At 50.7% G+C, this 17,582-nt stretch overlaps 1 protein-coding gene across 1 annotated transcript in view; it reads right to left on the reverse strand.

Annotated features, from left to right (window-relative positions):
* The window catches only part of PCNT (pericentrin), a 121,374-nt gene that overhangs the window by 19,868 nt on the left and 83,924 nt on the right, over window positions 1–17,582 (reverse strand). The window contains exons 27-32 of the mRNA XM_069474875.1: window positions 14,199–15,074; window positions 12,823–13,002; window positions 10,465–11,166; window positions 9,623–9,725; window positions 1,789–1,928; window positions 623–787 (exon numbers count right to left, since the gene is read on the reverse strand). Coding sequence (XP_069330976.1) covers window positions 623–787; window positions 1,789–1,928; window positions 9,623–9,725; window positions 10,465–11,166; window positions 12,823–13,002; window positions 14,199–15,074 — 2,166 coding nt within the window. The remainder of the gene's footprint in view (window positions 1–622; window positions 788–1,788; window positions 1,929–9,622; window positions 9,726–10,464; window positions 11,167–12,822; window positions 13,003–14,198; window positions 15,075–17,582) is intronic.

Raw genomic sequence — 17,582 nt, forward strand, 5'->3', positions numbered from 1 at the left:
GGCAAACTTCTCTGCTGCTTTTCCCGCTGCCACGCCCATGAGGCCCTGGTCTGCAGGGGCCGCGGCGGGCGGTCCTCGGTGCACCGGGAGGACTGTGACGCTCCCACTGGCATCCTGTGGGCACCAGCGTGTGCCGGGCACGTTCCAGGCACCAGGACCAAGCCCCTTCCTCCCGGGTGACTTCAAGCCCAGCTCAGAGAAGCAGAGGGATGAGCCCTGGGGCCGGCGTCCCTGGTGCCAGGAGGAGACTGGCAGGGGGTGGGGAGGGGCAGGAGGACACTCACGTGACCCCACGTGACCCGCTCAGACCCCTCTCGGCCTCCCCTCAGCTCACCCCAGACAACCAGCACGGCAGCAGGGACCCCCACTGGGAACCGCCCCGGGGGAGGGGTCCAGGTTTCTCCTCCTCTGCTTTTAGCTACACTAAATCAAGCTCTGCACACCCCTCTGCGGACAGAGCTAGTGCTGTAAGCTCCTTAAATTCTGTAAAAAAGGGGTATGTGAAGTTCAAAATAAAACTTCTATTGGAGTTTACATTTAGATTAAAAAAAAAACAAAAGCTTTTTTTAGTTAAAAAGAAAAGCCTGCGATTTCCCACTTATGGACCAAGCAATTCCTTTACCTTCTCTCCTTTTTGGGGTGCTGCTTCCAGCAGGCCCTGCCCCTCCCTCGGGATGGGGTCCAGGGGTGCGCACGGCTCCCCTCTGCCCAGAGCGCTGGGGGGCCCGCGGCCCTCCGACAGGGCCAGGATCTGGCGGCTCTCCTCGCACACCATCTGCAGCAAGGCCTGCGGCGGGAGAAACGCGTCACAGCGGGAGCAGCAGCCTGAGCCCACCGTCCACACGCTGCTGCCGTCGCCCCGCAAGGAGGGGAGCAGTGGAGGCCGACAGCCCGTGAGGCGCACGCGTGGGCTCCACTCTCCTCCGCGGAAGCCGGTTTGGGAAGCGGAGTGTCTGTGGGAGACACTCCCAGGGTGGCCCCACAAGCCAGACCCACTCCTGGTCTGTGCCCCAGACGAGCAGCCCCCAGGGGCACGCAGGGCCCGGCCTGCCTGACGGAAGACGCCCCCGCGAGGGGCCGCATGGACGGTGGCCGCAGGCCCTGTGGGCGGGGGGTCGGGATGGGCCGGCCCCCCAGGGGCCCACGGCTGGGCCAGGCAAGGAGCAAAGGGAAGGCCTCCTCATGGGGCGGCACGTGCTCTGGGGAAGGTCGGCCTTTGCAGTCAGACACCGGTAAGCCGCGGCCTTCCTGACGCCTGAGGGTGGTGAGCGAGGGAGACCTCGAGGAAGGAGCACACTGGGGGCACTCGCGGGGGTGGGGCGCACGCTCCTGGGGGCTCAGGCCAGCCAGGGGGAGCCCGCCTGCCAGGAACGCCCCAGCCGCTGCACAGCCGAGGACGACGACCCTCAAGCGCCACCTCAGGGAAAACAAAGCAGGACACAAAGGCCCCGACCTCATCCCCACGGCTCCTGAGGGTGGTCCGCTCCCAGGGGGGCAGAGGGCAGCCCTGGGACGGTCACCACCGTAAGGAAGTCCCCAGTCACTTCCCAACAGACGGTCATAAGTTCTGACCCCTCAATTCGGGACGCTGAGTCCCAGCTCCCCCTCTGGTGATTAAACCCAGGTGCGAAAGGTGCCGCGGGAGGAGCGGGTGCCTCTGTGGGACGTGTGTCCGGACGCCAGGGGCCTAAGACCAGGGTGGCACTGGAGCTGACGCAGCCCTCAGGGGGTCAGGCTGGGGCGGAGGGGTGAGAGGTGCGGTGGGCGCCCGCCCCCCGCCAGCCCTACCTTCACGTGCTGTGCCTGGACGTCCTTCCCTTTCATGGCTGCTGGCGGCTGTCGAGACCTTCTGGAGACGGGGCCACCAGCGGGAGCCTCGGGTCCCCCTGATCGTGGGCTCAGTTTCCCTCTGAAACCCGAGCCGTCACCTAAAGACACCACAGGGTCTGGGTCTATGGGGGATTCCTCGAGGACACACGGCGGAGCGCAGGCGGAACCACAGGACCGGTGACGCCCAGTCCATGGCACCTCCGCCAAGGAGAACAGACGTGGCCACAGCAAAGGAGGCAACAACACTTTCATAAAATGTAATAACATGAGAATTGCACACATTAAGAAAAAGTATGTTTTGCATGTTTACAATGTAAACGTCTATGATTTAAACCTAAACTTCTGGGTGTCTGAGCTCACTCTGCTCACGAAAAGGGGAACATGCGTGATGGGAGTGGAGCGAGGCCCAAACACAGCCGGCTGGGGCTGAGAACCCAAGAAGGGCCTGGAACCTGAGACGCCAGGCTCCTGTCTGGTGGGAGGGAGGCCCGCGCCAGCCCACAGGAGCCTGGGGACAGGCACTCAGGAGAGCGAGGCAGGGGCCTGTCAGGGACAGAGACACAGCTGAGGAAGCGCCTGAGGAGAAACAGGATCGGACCTTCCCGCAGGTTCTCCCCACAGCAACCCACTCAGGGGCAGCAGCTCAGAACACGGGCAGAGGACAAGGACGCCGGGGAGACAGGCCCCTCTGTGCTGACAGCTCTCGCTGGTGAGTGGAGGCTGCAGTCCGTGTGCTGAGACGTGCGCAGGAAATGTGAAACAGTGAAACCGAGAGCGCACACTGGCGAGATACCAAGAGTAAATACAGCAAACAGAAGAAAACCTCGAAAAAGTTATAATGAACATCTTCAGAAAAATCAGAAGAACATTGTTCATGAAACAGGAAATGAAGACATAAGAGCAAGGAACAGTTAGGAAATAAGAAACCGCTCCTAGAAATTTAAAATACGAGGACCAGGCGCGGTGGCTCACACCTGCAGTCCCAGCTGCTCGGGACACTGAGGCAGGGGCATCGCGTGAGCCCCGGAGTTTGAGGTTGCAGTGAGCTGTGTCATGCTGCGTCCCTCGTGCCTCGGCAAGAGAGCAACACTCTGCCAAAAAAAAAAAAGACAGAGTAGCTGAATGGATAAAAAAACAAGACCCAACTACATGTTGTCTACAAGAAACCCACTTCGCTTACTGAGACACACATAGAATGAAAATAAAGGGCTGGAAACAGATATCTCTAGAAACCAAAAACGAGGAGGAATAGCTATACTTCTATCAGATATAACAGATTTCAAGACAGTAACTGTGAAAAGAGACTACAAAGGGGTCAATTCATCAAGAGGACATAAAAATTCTAAACAAATGTGCACCCAAGACTGGAGCACCCAGACATAAAGCACATACCAGAGCTAGAGAGAGACCCCGATACAATAACCACTGCAGATCCCAACACTCTACGTGCAGCACTGACAATCGTCCAGACAGACAACCAGCAGTGACACAGGGGACTCAATCTGCACCACAGACCAATGGACCTCACGGGGATCCACAGAATGTGTCATCCAACAGCTGCAGAATTCACATTCTTCTCCTCAGTTCGTGGGTCACTCTCAAGGATCGTGTGAGGGGCCTTGCAAACGTGACAGGAGAATGCCTAATCCCACAGCTTCCCCAGTGACAGTTAAAGGTCAGGCCTACGAGCTCTCTCCCTGACAGGCACCTGCAGGAGTTCTGTTTCGCACAACGTCTGAAAAAGCAGAATGCATGGGAAAGAGATGTCGATCTCTCTGTTTCAAAATTGTTTTCTGAGAATCTGCTTTTACAAAGTTCCTGAGTAAACAGCAGGAGCACGAGCTACAGCCTCAACCGTATCTCCAGGACAGAGTCACATCTCCTGTGATAATCCCTTCTCCAAGGAAAGGCAGGAAGCCAAGTCTTGGACTTTGACATCCTGGCAGTTTTTGTTATCTATCTGCTGCCCTTTTGTTATCAACTGACAGCCAACACTTTCTTTTTTCATCCCCCTTAAAATCAGTGAGCGACTTTGCCTCACTGCTGGCATCTCCCTTCTCTTTCTTTGTGATGCCACCTCTCTCTCCCCCCCCCCCCCCCCCGTTCTCTCTCCTTTCTTTCTCTCTCTCCCCCCCACCTCCTCTAAAAGGATTAAATAAACTTTTTTACTTTTATACCTTAATTTCTGCATGAGAAATCTTTCTCCACTCACACTGTGAACACCTACTAGAGCACTTCCTACCCTAATAGAGAGACCATATGTTAGGCCACAAAACAAGTATCAAATTCAAAAAAACTGAAATCATACCAAGTATTTTCTTTGACCACAATGGAATAAAACTAGAAATCAGTAATGGGAACATTGGAAAATATACAAACACATGGAAATTAAACAATATATATGCTCCTTAATGACCACAGGGTCAATGAAGAGATAAAGGACATTTAAAAACTTCTCAAAATAATTGAAAATAAAAACACAACATATTAAAACCTACAGTATAAGCAGTAAAAAGTGGAAAGTTTATAGCAATAAGTGTCTACATCAAAAAAGTAGAAAAGTTTCAAATAAACAACTTAACAATACATCTCACAAAGCTAGAAAAATAGGAGCAAACCAAACCCAAAATTAGAAGAAAAGAAACAATAAAGATCAGAGGAGAAATAAAGGAAATTGAAACCAAAAAAACAATACAAAACAGATCAATGAAATGAAAAGTTTGTTTTTTGAAAAGACATAATCGACACACCTTTAGCCAGACTCAGAAAAAACAGAGAAGACCCAAACGAAGTCGGAGATGAAAAAGGGACATTACAACTGACACTGCAGAAGTCCGAAGGGTCATTAGATCGCTATGAGCAACCGTATGCCAACACATTGCAAAACCTAGAAAAACTGGACATATTCCTAGACTCATACAACCCACCAAGACTGAACCAGGAAGAAATCCAAAGCCTGAATAAACCAATAACAAGTAACGAGACAGAAGCTGTAATAAAAAGTCTCCCGTCAAAGAAAAGCCCAGGACTCAACGGCTTCACTGCTGACTTCTACCGAGCATTCAAAGAACTAATACCAACCCTACCTAAACTACTGCAAAAAATCAAGGATGAGGAAATACTCCCAAACTCATTCTATAAGGCCTATCTCACCCTGATACCGAAACCAAAGACACAAGAAAAAAGAAAACAACTCTAGGCCAATATCTTTGATGAATATAGACATAAAAATCCTCAATAAAATACTAGCAAACCAAATTCAACAACATTAAACAACATTAAACAACATTAACAACATTAAAAAGATTATTCATCATGATCAAGTGGTATTCATCGCAGGGATGCAAGGATGGTTCAATGTAGGTATTAGGTCATTAAATATGAAATGCCCAATTTCAAATCAAAGTATAGTTTATTATATCTCAAACGAGAAACAACACAATTAATCAAAGTATGTGCCTAAACTATCAACACAGTTTTGCCATCTTTAACGATAGCTTGTTTATGCCAGCAGCAAAGAAGCCTGGAGAGCGAGTGGCGATGAAATGGGGAAAGGAGTTTCCTACAGCTTGTTGAAAACTGAATAATTTTTCCTTGCAAGAAGTGGGCCAAAGCCTGGAAGAAGTGGTGGTCAGTTGGCGCAAGGTCTGGTAAATACGGTGGATGACAGAGAGTTTCCAAGTCCAGCTTCTGCAGTTTGAGCAGCGTTGTTTGTACGACATGTAGTCAAGTGTTATCTTGCAAGAGGATTGGCCTGTGCTATTGGCCAATCTTGGCTGCTTAATCACAAACGTCCTCATCATTTCGTCCAATTGGTTGTAGTAGACATGTGCTATAGTGGATTAACCAGGCTTCATGAAGCTGTAGTGGATAGTACCAGCACTGGACCACCAAACAGACACCATTAGCTTTTTTGATGAATATTCAGTTTTGGACTGTGTTTTGGCACTTCATCTTTATCTAACCATTGTGCAGAATGCTTGCAATTGTCAAAAAGAATCCACTTTTCATCACATGTAACAATATGGTGTAGAAATGGTCACCTTTACGTCATGACAGCAAAGAAAGGCAAGCTTCGAGACTACTTCTCTTCTGATGCTCATTTAATACAGGCAGTACCTATCTATCCAGCTTCTTTACCTTGCCCATTTGTTTCAAATGGTCCAATATTGTTGGAATAGTAATGTCAAACCTTGCTGCTAATTCACGCATAGGTTGAGATGGATTCGCTTCCACTATAGCTTTCAGCTCATCATTATCCACCTTGGTCTCAGGTCACTTACGTGGCTCATTTTCAAGATTAAAATCACCAGAATGGAACTTCTCAAACCATCGAAGTACTGGGTGTTCATTAGCCACTTCCTTCCCAAACACTTTCAATGTGATTCATATCAACAGAACAAAAGACAAAAACCATATGATCATTTCAACTGATGCTGAAAAAGCATTCGATAGGCCGGGCGCAGTGGCTCATGCCTGTAATCCTAGCACTCTGGGAGGCCGAGGCGGGTGGATCGCTCAAGGTCAGGAGTTCGAGACCAGCCTGAGCAAGAGCGAGACCCTGTCTCTACTAAAAATAGAAAGAAATTATCTGGCCAACTAAAATATATATATATAGAAAAAATTAGCCGGGCATGGTGGCGCATGCCTGTAGTCCCAGCTACTCGGGAGGCTGAGGCAGTAGGATTGCTTAAGCCCAGGAGTTTGAGGTTGCTGTGAGCTAGGCTGACGCCACGGCACTCACTTTAGCCAGGGCAACAAAGCGACACTCTGTCTCAAAAAAAAAAAAAAAAAGGCATTCGATAAAATTTGACATCCTTTCACAATAAAAACTTTAAAAAAAACTGGGTATGGAAAGAACTTTCCTCAACATAATAAAGCTATAAATGACAGACCCACAGCAAATATCACACCAAAAAGGGGGGAAAAGATCCTGAAAGCCGTTCCTCTAAGATCTGGAACAAGACAAGGATGCCCACCTTCACCACTGTTATTCAACATGGTACTAGAAATTCCAGCTGGAACAATCGAAGAGAAAGAAATAAAGGGCATCCAAATTGGAAAGGAAGAAGTCAAATTGTCCTTGTTTGGAGACGATATGATCTTATATCTAGAGAAACCTAAAGACTCCCCCAAAAAACTATTAGAACAGATAAACATAAACAAATTTGGTAAAATTGCAGGACACAAAATCAACATGTAAAAATCAGTAGCATTTCTATATGCCAATAGCAAACAATCTGAACAAGAAACTAAGAAAGTAATCCCATTTACAATAGTTACAAATAAAATACCTAGGAATAAATTTAACCAAAGAAGTGAAAGATCTCTACAATGAAAACTATAAAACACTGATTAAAGAGATTGAAGAGGACACAAAAAAATGGAAAGATATTCCATGCTTGTGGAATGCAAGAATCAATATTGCTAAAATGTCCACGCTACCCAAAGCAATCTACAGAGTCAATGCAATCTGCATCAAAATATCAATGACATTCTTCACAGAAGTAGGAAAAATAATCTTAAAATTCACATGGAATCACAAAAGATCCAGAAGCCTTTCTGAGCAAAAAGAATAAAACTAGAGGAATCCCATTACCTGACTTCAAATTATACTACAGACCTATGGTAACCAAAACAGCATGGTACTGGCATAAAAACAGACACATAGAACAATGGAACAAAGTGAAGAACCCGGCAATAAATCCACACATCTATAGTGAACTTACATTCAACAAAGTTTCTACAAACACACAGTGGGGAAAGGACAGTTTCTTCAATAAATGGTGCTGGGGAAACTGGATATCCACATGCAGAAGAATGAAACTAGATTCTTCTTTCTCACCATACATAAAAATCAAAGCAAAATGGATCAAAGACTTAAATCTAAGACCCAAAACTATGAAATTACTGTAACAAAACATTGGGAAACGCTGGAGGACACTGGTCTGGGCAAGGGCTTCTTGAGTGGTAACTCCAAAGCACAGGCAACCAAAGCCAAATTGGACAAATGGGATCACATCAAGCTCAAAAACTTCTGCACAGCAAAGGAAACAGTCAACAAAGTAAAGAGACAACCCACAGAATGGGAGAAAATATCTGCAAACTACCCATCTGACAAGGGATTAATAACTAGAATATATATGGAGCTCTAACAACTCAATAATAAAATATCAAATAATCTGATTAAAATATGGGCAAAGGATCCGTATAGACATTTCTCAAAAGAAGATAAATGGCCAACAGCCGTATGAAGAAATGCTCAACATCATTAGTCATCAGAGAAATGCAAATCAAAACTACAATGAGATATTGTCTCACCCCAGTTAAATGGCTTCTATCAGAAAGGTAGTAACGAATGGGGGTGAGGATGTGGAGAAAGGGGAGCCCATGTACACTGTTGGTGGGAATGTAAATAGTGCAACTATAGAGAACAGTACAGAGGTTTCTTAAAAAACTAAAAATAGAACTAACATATACCCAGCAATCCCACTGCTGGGTATGTACCCAAAGCGGGGGACACGGGGAACTCAGCATATTGAAAAGACATCTGCACTCCCATATTTATTACAGCACTATTTACAATAGCCAAGATCTGCAATCAACCTATGTGTCCATCAACGGATGAATGAATAAAGAAATTGTGGTACATACGCACAATGGAATATCCTACAGCCACAGGAAAGAATGAAATCCTGACATTTGCAACAATGTGGATGGAAGTGGAGAACGTTACGGTAAGTGAAATAAGCCAAGCACAGAAAGACAAATCTCGAATGTTCTCACTTATATGCGGGAGCTGAGTATGAAGACAATTAATATCATGGAGACAGAGAGTAGAATGATGGTTACCAGAGGCTGAGGGGGTGGTGGGGAGGAGCGGATAAAGTAGGGATGGTTAATGGGTGCAAAAATATAGTTACTTAGACAGAATGAACAATATTTGATAGCCCAACAAACTGACTATAATCCACAATAAGTTATAGTATACTTTATAATAACTAAAAGAGAGGAATTGGAAAGTTCCTAACACAGAAATGTTAAATGCCTGAAGTGACGGACACCCCAATTTCCCTGATTCGATTAATTTACACCACGTGCCTGCATCAAAGGATCGCATGCACCCTGTAAAGACAGGCAGGTATTATGTGCCCATAAAATAAAAAAAAATTAAAAAATTAAAAAACCATCAGTGAGGCCCAGACCAGTGGGTGTCAACTGGAGAAGCAGAATATTCACAGCCTTGGAGTCTCTCTCGACAAAAGGAGAAAGAAAACCTGGTAGCTGCCACCACAGCCAAGGAGCCCCGGCGACTCCGCGCACCTCCCGCCCCTCGGCCCAGGCGCACACGGCACCCCACCACAGTCTTGGGGACACCGCTGCAGTGACCGCTCTGCTCCTCTCCAATGTGTCCTGAAACCTACAGGCAGGCGGTGGACTGTCCCCAGTGTGGGGGACGGGGGCGGGGGCCGAACCACCTGGGCACAAACAAGGGGCCTCTGCCCAGTCTCTGCCCCACCAGGGACGTCTGAACGCAGTGTGGGAGCTGGGGCGTCTTCTGTAAAGGACGCTGTCGGGACAACTGGCAAAGCCTGAGTGTGGTCTACAGAGGACACCAGCCCTGTGTCAGTACGGGTGACCCGGTGCCCAGCACCGCGCTGCGCCGTGGTCACGTGACACGCATGCCCACTGTGGACGTGCGGAGCTCGGGAAGGACACACAAGAATTTCTTATGCTATTTTGTAGTCCGAAACTGCCAAAATAAAAAGTTAAAAACAGGTAACTGACTCACTTTCTTCACTTCCGTCATTGTTTTCTTCTAACCCGGGAGGAGGTGAACGTAACGTTTCTTGAGAATCAAAAGATGTTATGATAAAATCTTCGACATCTTTTTCCTGTTCAGAGAGGAGAAATGGTCATGAAATAGTAAGTAATTACATCACAGAGCTGAACTTGCCAGATGAAAACTTTCTAAGGCTTGAATTTATCATCTTCCCACAGAGAACCCCAAGGAAAGTACTCAAAACTTGTTACTACGGCGAGGCCATGCGCCTTCTGATAATTTAATCAGATCCACCCACATCTGTTTAGGGATAAGGTAGCCACTAGCAACTATTTCAGATTTTAAAACTTTTTTACATGAAATGATGGTATATGGGTATCTCTGATAACATATATCTGCTAAATTATGTTTTATCTTACTCAAGACATGACAAATCCCAAAATAATTGTTAGAAAAAATAGAATCTAACTCAAAATAATAAATTGAAATATTCTTAAAATTAACATGATGTGTGAGACCTGTTAAATATGAAACACTACTGAAAATAATCTAAAAAACATAACCAGACAAAGAACACTTGTGCAGGTTCTACAGGAAGAGAGCGTATGGCTGTGCCTCTTGGAATCTGTGCCAGCTGAGAAACCGCGCAGGGCACCCGGCGGAGGACGGCCGGTGCCTCTCAGTGTCTGAAACCCGACATGCCCCCGTGCTCACATGACAACAGTCCCGTGGGCGGCACTGTGAGGCGCCCGCGTGTCAGGCGCTGAGCCAACAATGGCAGCTGCCGTGAGGCCCGGCCAGCCACGTGCACACTCCCAAGGGAACCCTGGCCAGGGGCGGGAGGCACCTACCACAGGCATCCTCTCCACAGGCAGGTGGTCGGCCGGCGGAGACTCTGCCCACGGTGGGGCCTGTCCTGCTGCAGACACGCCCGGGGAACCAAGCAGCCCCGGCTCAGCAGCCAGCAGCAGCGAGGCCTGGGTCCCGTCCTGCAGGGAGGCATCGGCACTGCGCAGGCTCAGGACGTCAGAGTGGGGCGTCAGGGGGAGGCTGGGCTGGGGCTCGAGGGCCGAGTCCTTCCTGAGGACCTCGGGGGAGCTCCACGAGGACAGGTCCAGCACCCTGACTGGGCTCTTCAGGGGCTCGGCCAGGTCACTGCGGCTCAGGGCACCGCCATGCACACGGGCTGGTAAAGAATGGGACCCATCCTGCAGTTCTGATTTTTCTTGAATGGGAAAATCTGGCATTTCATTTCTTATCAAATAATCCTGATCTTTGGTAGCATCAGTTAGATCCCTCATGGTTCTGTCGATAGCAAATGCATCCACAGGAGGCGATTTGTCAGACTCTTCACCGTTGTGGGAACCATCACTCGAACTGTTTTCTGACCCAAATGCTGATGCCAACGGCTGCTGAAATTTAAAATCTGCAGTGTTGACATCCTGGAAGGTCACAGAATATACCAGATGGTTCAATTTTTCTTGAAGTTGTTTCACCTGAGCTATGAGATCGACTTTCTGCAGCTGACAATCTTCCAGTCCTTTTTCCTTAGCCTGAAGGTAAAAAGGATACACACACAGTGAAACAACGGAACCTAGGGTGTCGTGAACACGTCTGTCTGAGCACATAGTGGGGAGAGGCCCTGATGAGCCCTTGGTCCCTCTAAGTGCTTAATATTTCAAGTTTATTTAATTCCATGAAAAAGAGAATCAAGGCTTAAATTGCTTTGCTTAAAAAATAATCACTAGCTGGCCGCAGTGACTTGTGCCTGTAATCCTAGCATTCTGGGAGGCCAAGGCGGGGGGATCGCTTGAAGTCAGGAGTCTGAGACCAGCCTGGGCAATAGTGAGACCCCATCTCTACAAAAAATAGAAAAATTAGCCCGGCGGCGTGGCGCACACCTGCAGTCCCAGCTACTGGGGAGGCTGAGGCAGGAGGATCACTTGAGCCCAAGAGCTGGAGGCTGCTGTGAGCTGTGATGACACCACTGCACTCCAGCCTAGGCAATGGAGCAAGGCCTTGTCTCAAAAAAAAAAAAAAAAAAAGGACAATAATCATAACCTATTTCTGTGGTAATTTATGGAGGATATAAGATTTGTGTGAGGAAAAAAAGTAATACAAGGTTCTTTGCCTGAATACTGAAAAACACAAAATTGTGGTTTGTGTAATGAATGCAGAGTTTGTTTACATGTAACTTCTAAGAATTTGGTGATCAGCTCAGGACCCCACAGGCTGAGTTTTATCTTAAGAATTCAAACAGCAGCTCTGACTGTGAGGGGCTGAGCCCGGCCAGCGGCGCAGACAGTGGGAGGTTCTCCCTGCACACCACGTATTCCTGAGGGCACCTGACGGACGTGGAAACCAGGTTCAGACATCTGCTCTCAACACGCAGGCCTGGGCCACACGCTGCTCTCAGACCACGGGGCCCGTGCACCGTGGAACTCCAACCTTTCAGGTCCTAAAGACCGTGGCGGTTTACAGGGCACGGCAGGGAGCCCGCCCTCCGCTCACACGCGTGGAGAATCTCAGCGACGCGCACAACACGCCCGCCAGGCCGCGAGGGACGCAGCAAGCGTGGGTCTGAGCAGGCTTCGGCGCTGAGCACACGCCAGCCCCAGGCTTGAGAGAACAAAACCAACCGGCCAGTCTGTGTTTGAAGAGCTTTTGGGCTTCGGAACTGGGACGAGGAGCCTGGGCCTGCTGTGCCCACAGCAGCGTCGGGAAGGGCCGCCTGGGAGGAGCCGGAGCCCGTGCCGAGGACCCCTGGCCCGCAGGAACCAGGACGGCCCACACTCCAGGGAGCTCTCGGCTCCAGCTACCAGGAAAAGAAAGCTCCACTTTCCTTCAAGTCAAATCTGAGGTTCAAACAATACATGTGAAGCCTTTGAAAGTGAAACAGACATGGCAACGAGAGTCCGCTCCTCACAGGGGCGCTGCGGTCCTCACATGAAGGAGAGACCCCGAGACGTGGCCTGGAGCTCGTGTGCCCACCTGCACCAGCTGTGAACGTGAGGAAAACCTCCCTGTTGGCTCTTCACACGCCGGAACCACGGGAAAACGTGTGCTTCCAAATGAAGCACGTGGCTGTGAGCAGCGTCGTCACAGAACAGCACGGACTCGGGGAGCAGGTCCAGCCCACGCCAGGCCCTCACCTCAGCGGGGACGCAGAGGCCTCGCCCGGGGCAGCTCCACACGCGCCCGCCACGTACCTTCGCGCTTCCCCGGGCCGCGCCGCCGCCCTCCAGGCTCGAGCGCATTTCGTTTTTCAGCAGGAGCAGCTCTGACCGCAGCTGCCTCTGGCAGACGGTGAGCACCGGCGTCGCGCTGTCCTGGGTGTGGAGACCCGGGTCCTTCAGCATCACCAGGACTTTGGCAGGCGGCAAATCACCCTGGACAGAGAAGACAGTGACGATGTGCAGAACGTTAGCGCTGAGAGTGCCAGACACCTGAGGCGCAGGAGACAGTCGCTGGGATGTCCTCAGAGGATCTGTGTGTGCAGGAGCCGGGCACCCGCAGGGACCTCAGTGGAGAAGGCGCAGCCCCGAGCACAGCGAGCTCCACGGGAGGCTGAGCACGAGAGGCGGGAAGCTACTCCCACCCGGGCGGCCCGTGGAGCGCAGGGGGCTGGGAGCACCAGAGCTGGTGTCGGCTGCAGGTGGCCAGTCCCCGCGTTCTGCTCACAGACTGCGGCATTCTAAAACAGACGGCTCACGCAGGGCCTTCTGCTCCAACACAAAAAGTGCTTAGAACATTTTACACAGGAAATGCTTGTCGAAAGACAGGCTTCTGATTAGAAACCAGAGAGGGAAATTAAGAAAGACTGTCTAATACAAAGCAATCTCCATATCATTGTATAAACCCTATCATATTTAAAAAAGAATTGTGGGTTTTTTTGTTTTTTGTTTTTGAGGCAGAGTCCCACTCTGTCACCCAGGCTAGAGTGCCGTGGTGTCAGCCTAGCTCACAGTAACCTCCAACTCCTGGGCTCAAACAATCCTCCTGCCTCAGCCTCCAGGTAGCTGGGACTACAGGCATGTGCCACCATGCCCGGCTCATTTTTTCTATATATTTTTAGTTGTCCAGCTAATTTCTTTTTATTTTTTAGTAGAGACGGGGTCTCACTCTTGCTCAGGCTGGTTTCAAACTCCTGAGCTCAAACGATCCTCCTGCCTCGGCCTCCCGGAGTACTAGGATTACAGGTATGAGCCACCACACCCGGCCAGAAAGAATTGTTTCAAAAAGCTTTAATAAGTTATAAAAATAATAAGCCTAAAGTTGTACAAGATAGTGAAATCCTCAGCTCAGCCCAATTTCACTGTGCACAGACCCAGAACGGGCCCAGGCTGGCGCTGGCTCCAGCGTCCCTTCTCTACTGTGCCACAAGCCACCAGGGCTAACTGCACACCCCTCCCCTTGCCCCCGCACTCAGCACAGAAAGTCATCAAAATTAAGAGAAAACGAACAGGAGAGGAAGGGAAAACCCACAATCTCCTTCAGAGAACAGCCAACATCCCCCAGCCCGGCCCGCTCCCACTGCCAGGCCAGGGCTCCCCCACCGCCCGAGGCCACAGGGGAGGAGGCCTACCCGTGGGTCCTGGTCCTGGCCAAGGAGACCCGAGGTCAGCCGCCTGCTGCTGACAACCTGCTCCGGCGCCGCCGAGTCCCTGAGCACCCACGGCTCGGTGCCGCCCTCCAGGCCAGGGTGCCGGCAGGCCCCGTGCGCCTGCTGTCTGTCTAGCTCCATCTGGCACCTCAGGGACCGCTGGTTCAGCACCTGCAGCTGGCGGCTGAGACGGACACACTGTGCTCGGAGCCGCTGCAGCTCAGGGGGCTCGGCTGGGCCGGCCAGGGGCTGCTGCTCCAGGGCACCGCGGAAACGGGCCACGGCCGACAGGACGGCCTTCAGTGCGCTGGAGTGGGCCGCTTTCCACCTGTTCACAGCGTCAATCTCTAAGTCTCTCTCAGCAATCGTCGCTTCCTTTGCTTTTAGTGCAGCTTCGAACTCCCGGACCCGGGCGGCCATGCCCTCGACCTCAGCCTCCCTAAGGGCCGCGCTGCGCCCCAGCTCCGCCAGCTGCCGTGCGGCGGCCTCCTCCGCACCCTGCAGCCGCTGCTGCAGGGCCTGCAGGCCCTGGCTGTGCCTGTGGGCCTGGTCGGCCAGCAGCTGGCTCAGGGCCTCCTTGGCCGCAAGCGCAGCCTGGAGCTCGCCCTGCAGCGCCTGCCCGCAGGGGCCCTCCACCTGGGAGCAGAGCAGCTCACTCTGCAGACTCCCCACCCGGCTGCCGCTGGCCCCCTGCACCGCGGGCGCCGTGAGGGACAGCTCCTGCTGCAGCTTCTCGATGACTTCGTGGAGCCGCTCGATCTCCTCTGCTTTGTCCTTATGCAATCGTTCCTGGTTCTCTTGCAGATTTTCAATAGTGGCTTTCAGCTCTTCAATTTCAGAACTTCTGGCACACACGACCTGAAGAGAAAGCACATTTCGGAGACAAATTAACACATCCACTCCTGAATTTCCTTCTTTTAGGACAGTTCAGGCTGAATTCATTCCTGGAGAAGTGGACAGACTCAGCCACTCGAACAACACAGCAGCAACACATGGAAACCGCCAGGTCACGGCCCGGGTGCTCAGGAACCCCGCACAGGGAGCAGAGCTGCTTCCGCGCAGGCGCAGCCCCCCGGCCCCGCCCCCGCCCCCCACGTCCCCCCCGCCCCCCACGTCCCCCCCGCCCCCCACCCCACGCCCCCCCGCCCCCCACGCCCCCCCGCCCCCCGCCCCCCACATCCCCCACCCCCCACGCTCCGCGTCTAGGCTTGAGAGGCTCCAGCACGCTCCTTCTCGGCCAAGGATGTCCACGTGAAGATGCTCTCACCACCCTTTAAGTGTTTGTTTTGTTAATATTTAAATGACTTTGATTTGATTTTCCTGAAGGAGCATTTAGCTTTGGGGTATCGTCCTCACTGGAGAACAGCAGTGAGAACAAACGCGGTGGACGTGGCTGGAGGATCCGCATATGCAGACAGGGACTGGCCAGGCCACCGTCCGGCCCAGGACGCCGCGCCCCGCAGCGGTGTTCCCGTCACGGCTGCCTCAGCACCACACCAGGCAGCCAAGAGCAGGTTTACTTGTGCCATTTAACCTCATCTTTGACAGTTTTAAGAAATATTATTATTTTCATTTTAGAGACAAGAAAATTGCAACTTAGACATTAAATATCTTTCCAAATCCACAAAAATATTAAGTGGAAAATCAGGATTAAAATCCAAGTCAGTATGGTTCCAAACTATTCTCTTAAGATAATTTTACTGGGGTACTGGCCAAAAAATGGGAAAAATTCTAACCAATTTGCATTCTAACAATTTTCAAGCAATTTCTGATAGTCTAATGTTTTACTTCTCAAAAATTAAGGGTTTCGTAACAACACCGGGTTTCACTAGAACTACTTTACAATTACTTTGGACTCAAATACAATCTGGCCTTTCTCAAACAGAAAAGAACCTGATGGTCCTTTGGTTTATTTGGCTCCACAGCTGTGCACGGCACACACGTTTCCCAAACACGCGCACGACAGTTCATCCAGCTGGGTGCTCCCAGCGCACGGCCAGCCCCGCCTTGCACTCTCCCGACTGGGGCTGCACGGACTCGTGTCTGTGCTGAACAGGCCGCCAGGGACTTGTAAAGACAGTGCTGGCTGCGTGCAGGTGTTGCCCATTCACTAGATACACTGGGATGAACAGGCGTGCACTACAAGACAGTCATAATCACAACACAAATGTTACACTTAAAACACTGGAGCCAGCATGAAAGGTGGCTCTAAAATGTAACACAGTAAAATCTAAAATCAGTCCTCTAAGACAGTGCAATTGAAACAGCACAAAGAAGGAGTAAAAACAGGCTAAGGTGGCAAAAGAAAGAGGAAAACACCTTCAGGTTGCAGAACTGAGAAAAAGAGCAGATGTTGCAGCCGAGAGCATGGAGATGCCCCCGAAAGTGGTGTGGTGGCTCCGTGTCTGGCCAGAGCGGCCCCTTCCGGCCCAGGCCGGTGCAGAGAGAGCAGGTGTGAGCACCACCTGCCCTTGGGGCAGGGCAGCAAGGACAGGCTCCCTCCGCCCGGAAGTGGCGTTTTATCCAAGGGGCGCTGCTCCCTCACCAAATGCAGCTCTGAGTGGCGTCTGGAGAGGCAGTGCCAGCCGGGGACTCGGAGGGGCCCCTCGGAGGGGTGGGCAGACTGACGAGAAAGGGTGGCTTGGGACCAAGGCTGGGGTCCACGTCAGGTGGGGACAGATGTTCCCCACCTGCCTGTGGGGCCAGGGGGCCGTGCAGGGAGCACCAAGACATGGCAGAGGCCACCGAGGGGGGAGTTTCTGCTCCTGAGACCCTGTCCCCAGGCAGTGTGGCACGATGAGGTCCAGGAGGCTGTGGAGAGCAAGGGGTGTTCCCGGAGAGACAGAGACGCAGGGAGGAAAACCCCGAGTCCACGAGTGAGCTCTGCCCCGTCTCGACAGCCACCTCTGCAGGCAGGACAGGTGAGCACCTGAGGGCAACCAAGCTCACTGACAGTAACACAGAAGCCAGAGTCCCCATGGCATAATGTGCAGAACGTCAAGAATACAAATCAAAATTATTCAAGATACAGAAAAAAAAAAAAATCATCAGCAAAGACAACCAACAGCAACCAGCCTTGAGATGACAAAACGCCCAAAAAGCAAATGGGGACGTTGAAGCAGACATCATAGCTGTGCTCACGGACATAAAGAAAAGCATTTCCCAACAGACGAGAAGACAGGAAATCTTGTCAGAAGAACAGAAACTACAGAAAGAAGTAAAAACTCTATACCTAAGAGTTACAATATCCGAAATTTTTAAATTCACTCAATGGGCTTAAAAAAATACCGAACGTGGCAAAGCATCTGCAAACTTCAAGAATCACAAGAACGACCCCGTCAGAGGCAGAAAGCAAAGAATGACAGA

The sequence above is a fragment of the Eulemur rufifrons genome, chromosome 7, assembly GCF_041146395.1.
Source record: "Eulemur rufifrons isolate Redbay chromosome 7, OSU_ERuf_1, whole genome shotgun sequence".
In the NCBI taxonomy this organism is placed as follows: Eukaryota; Metazoa; Chordata; class Mammalia; order Primates; family Lemuridae; genus Eulemur; species Eulemur rufifrons.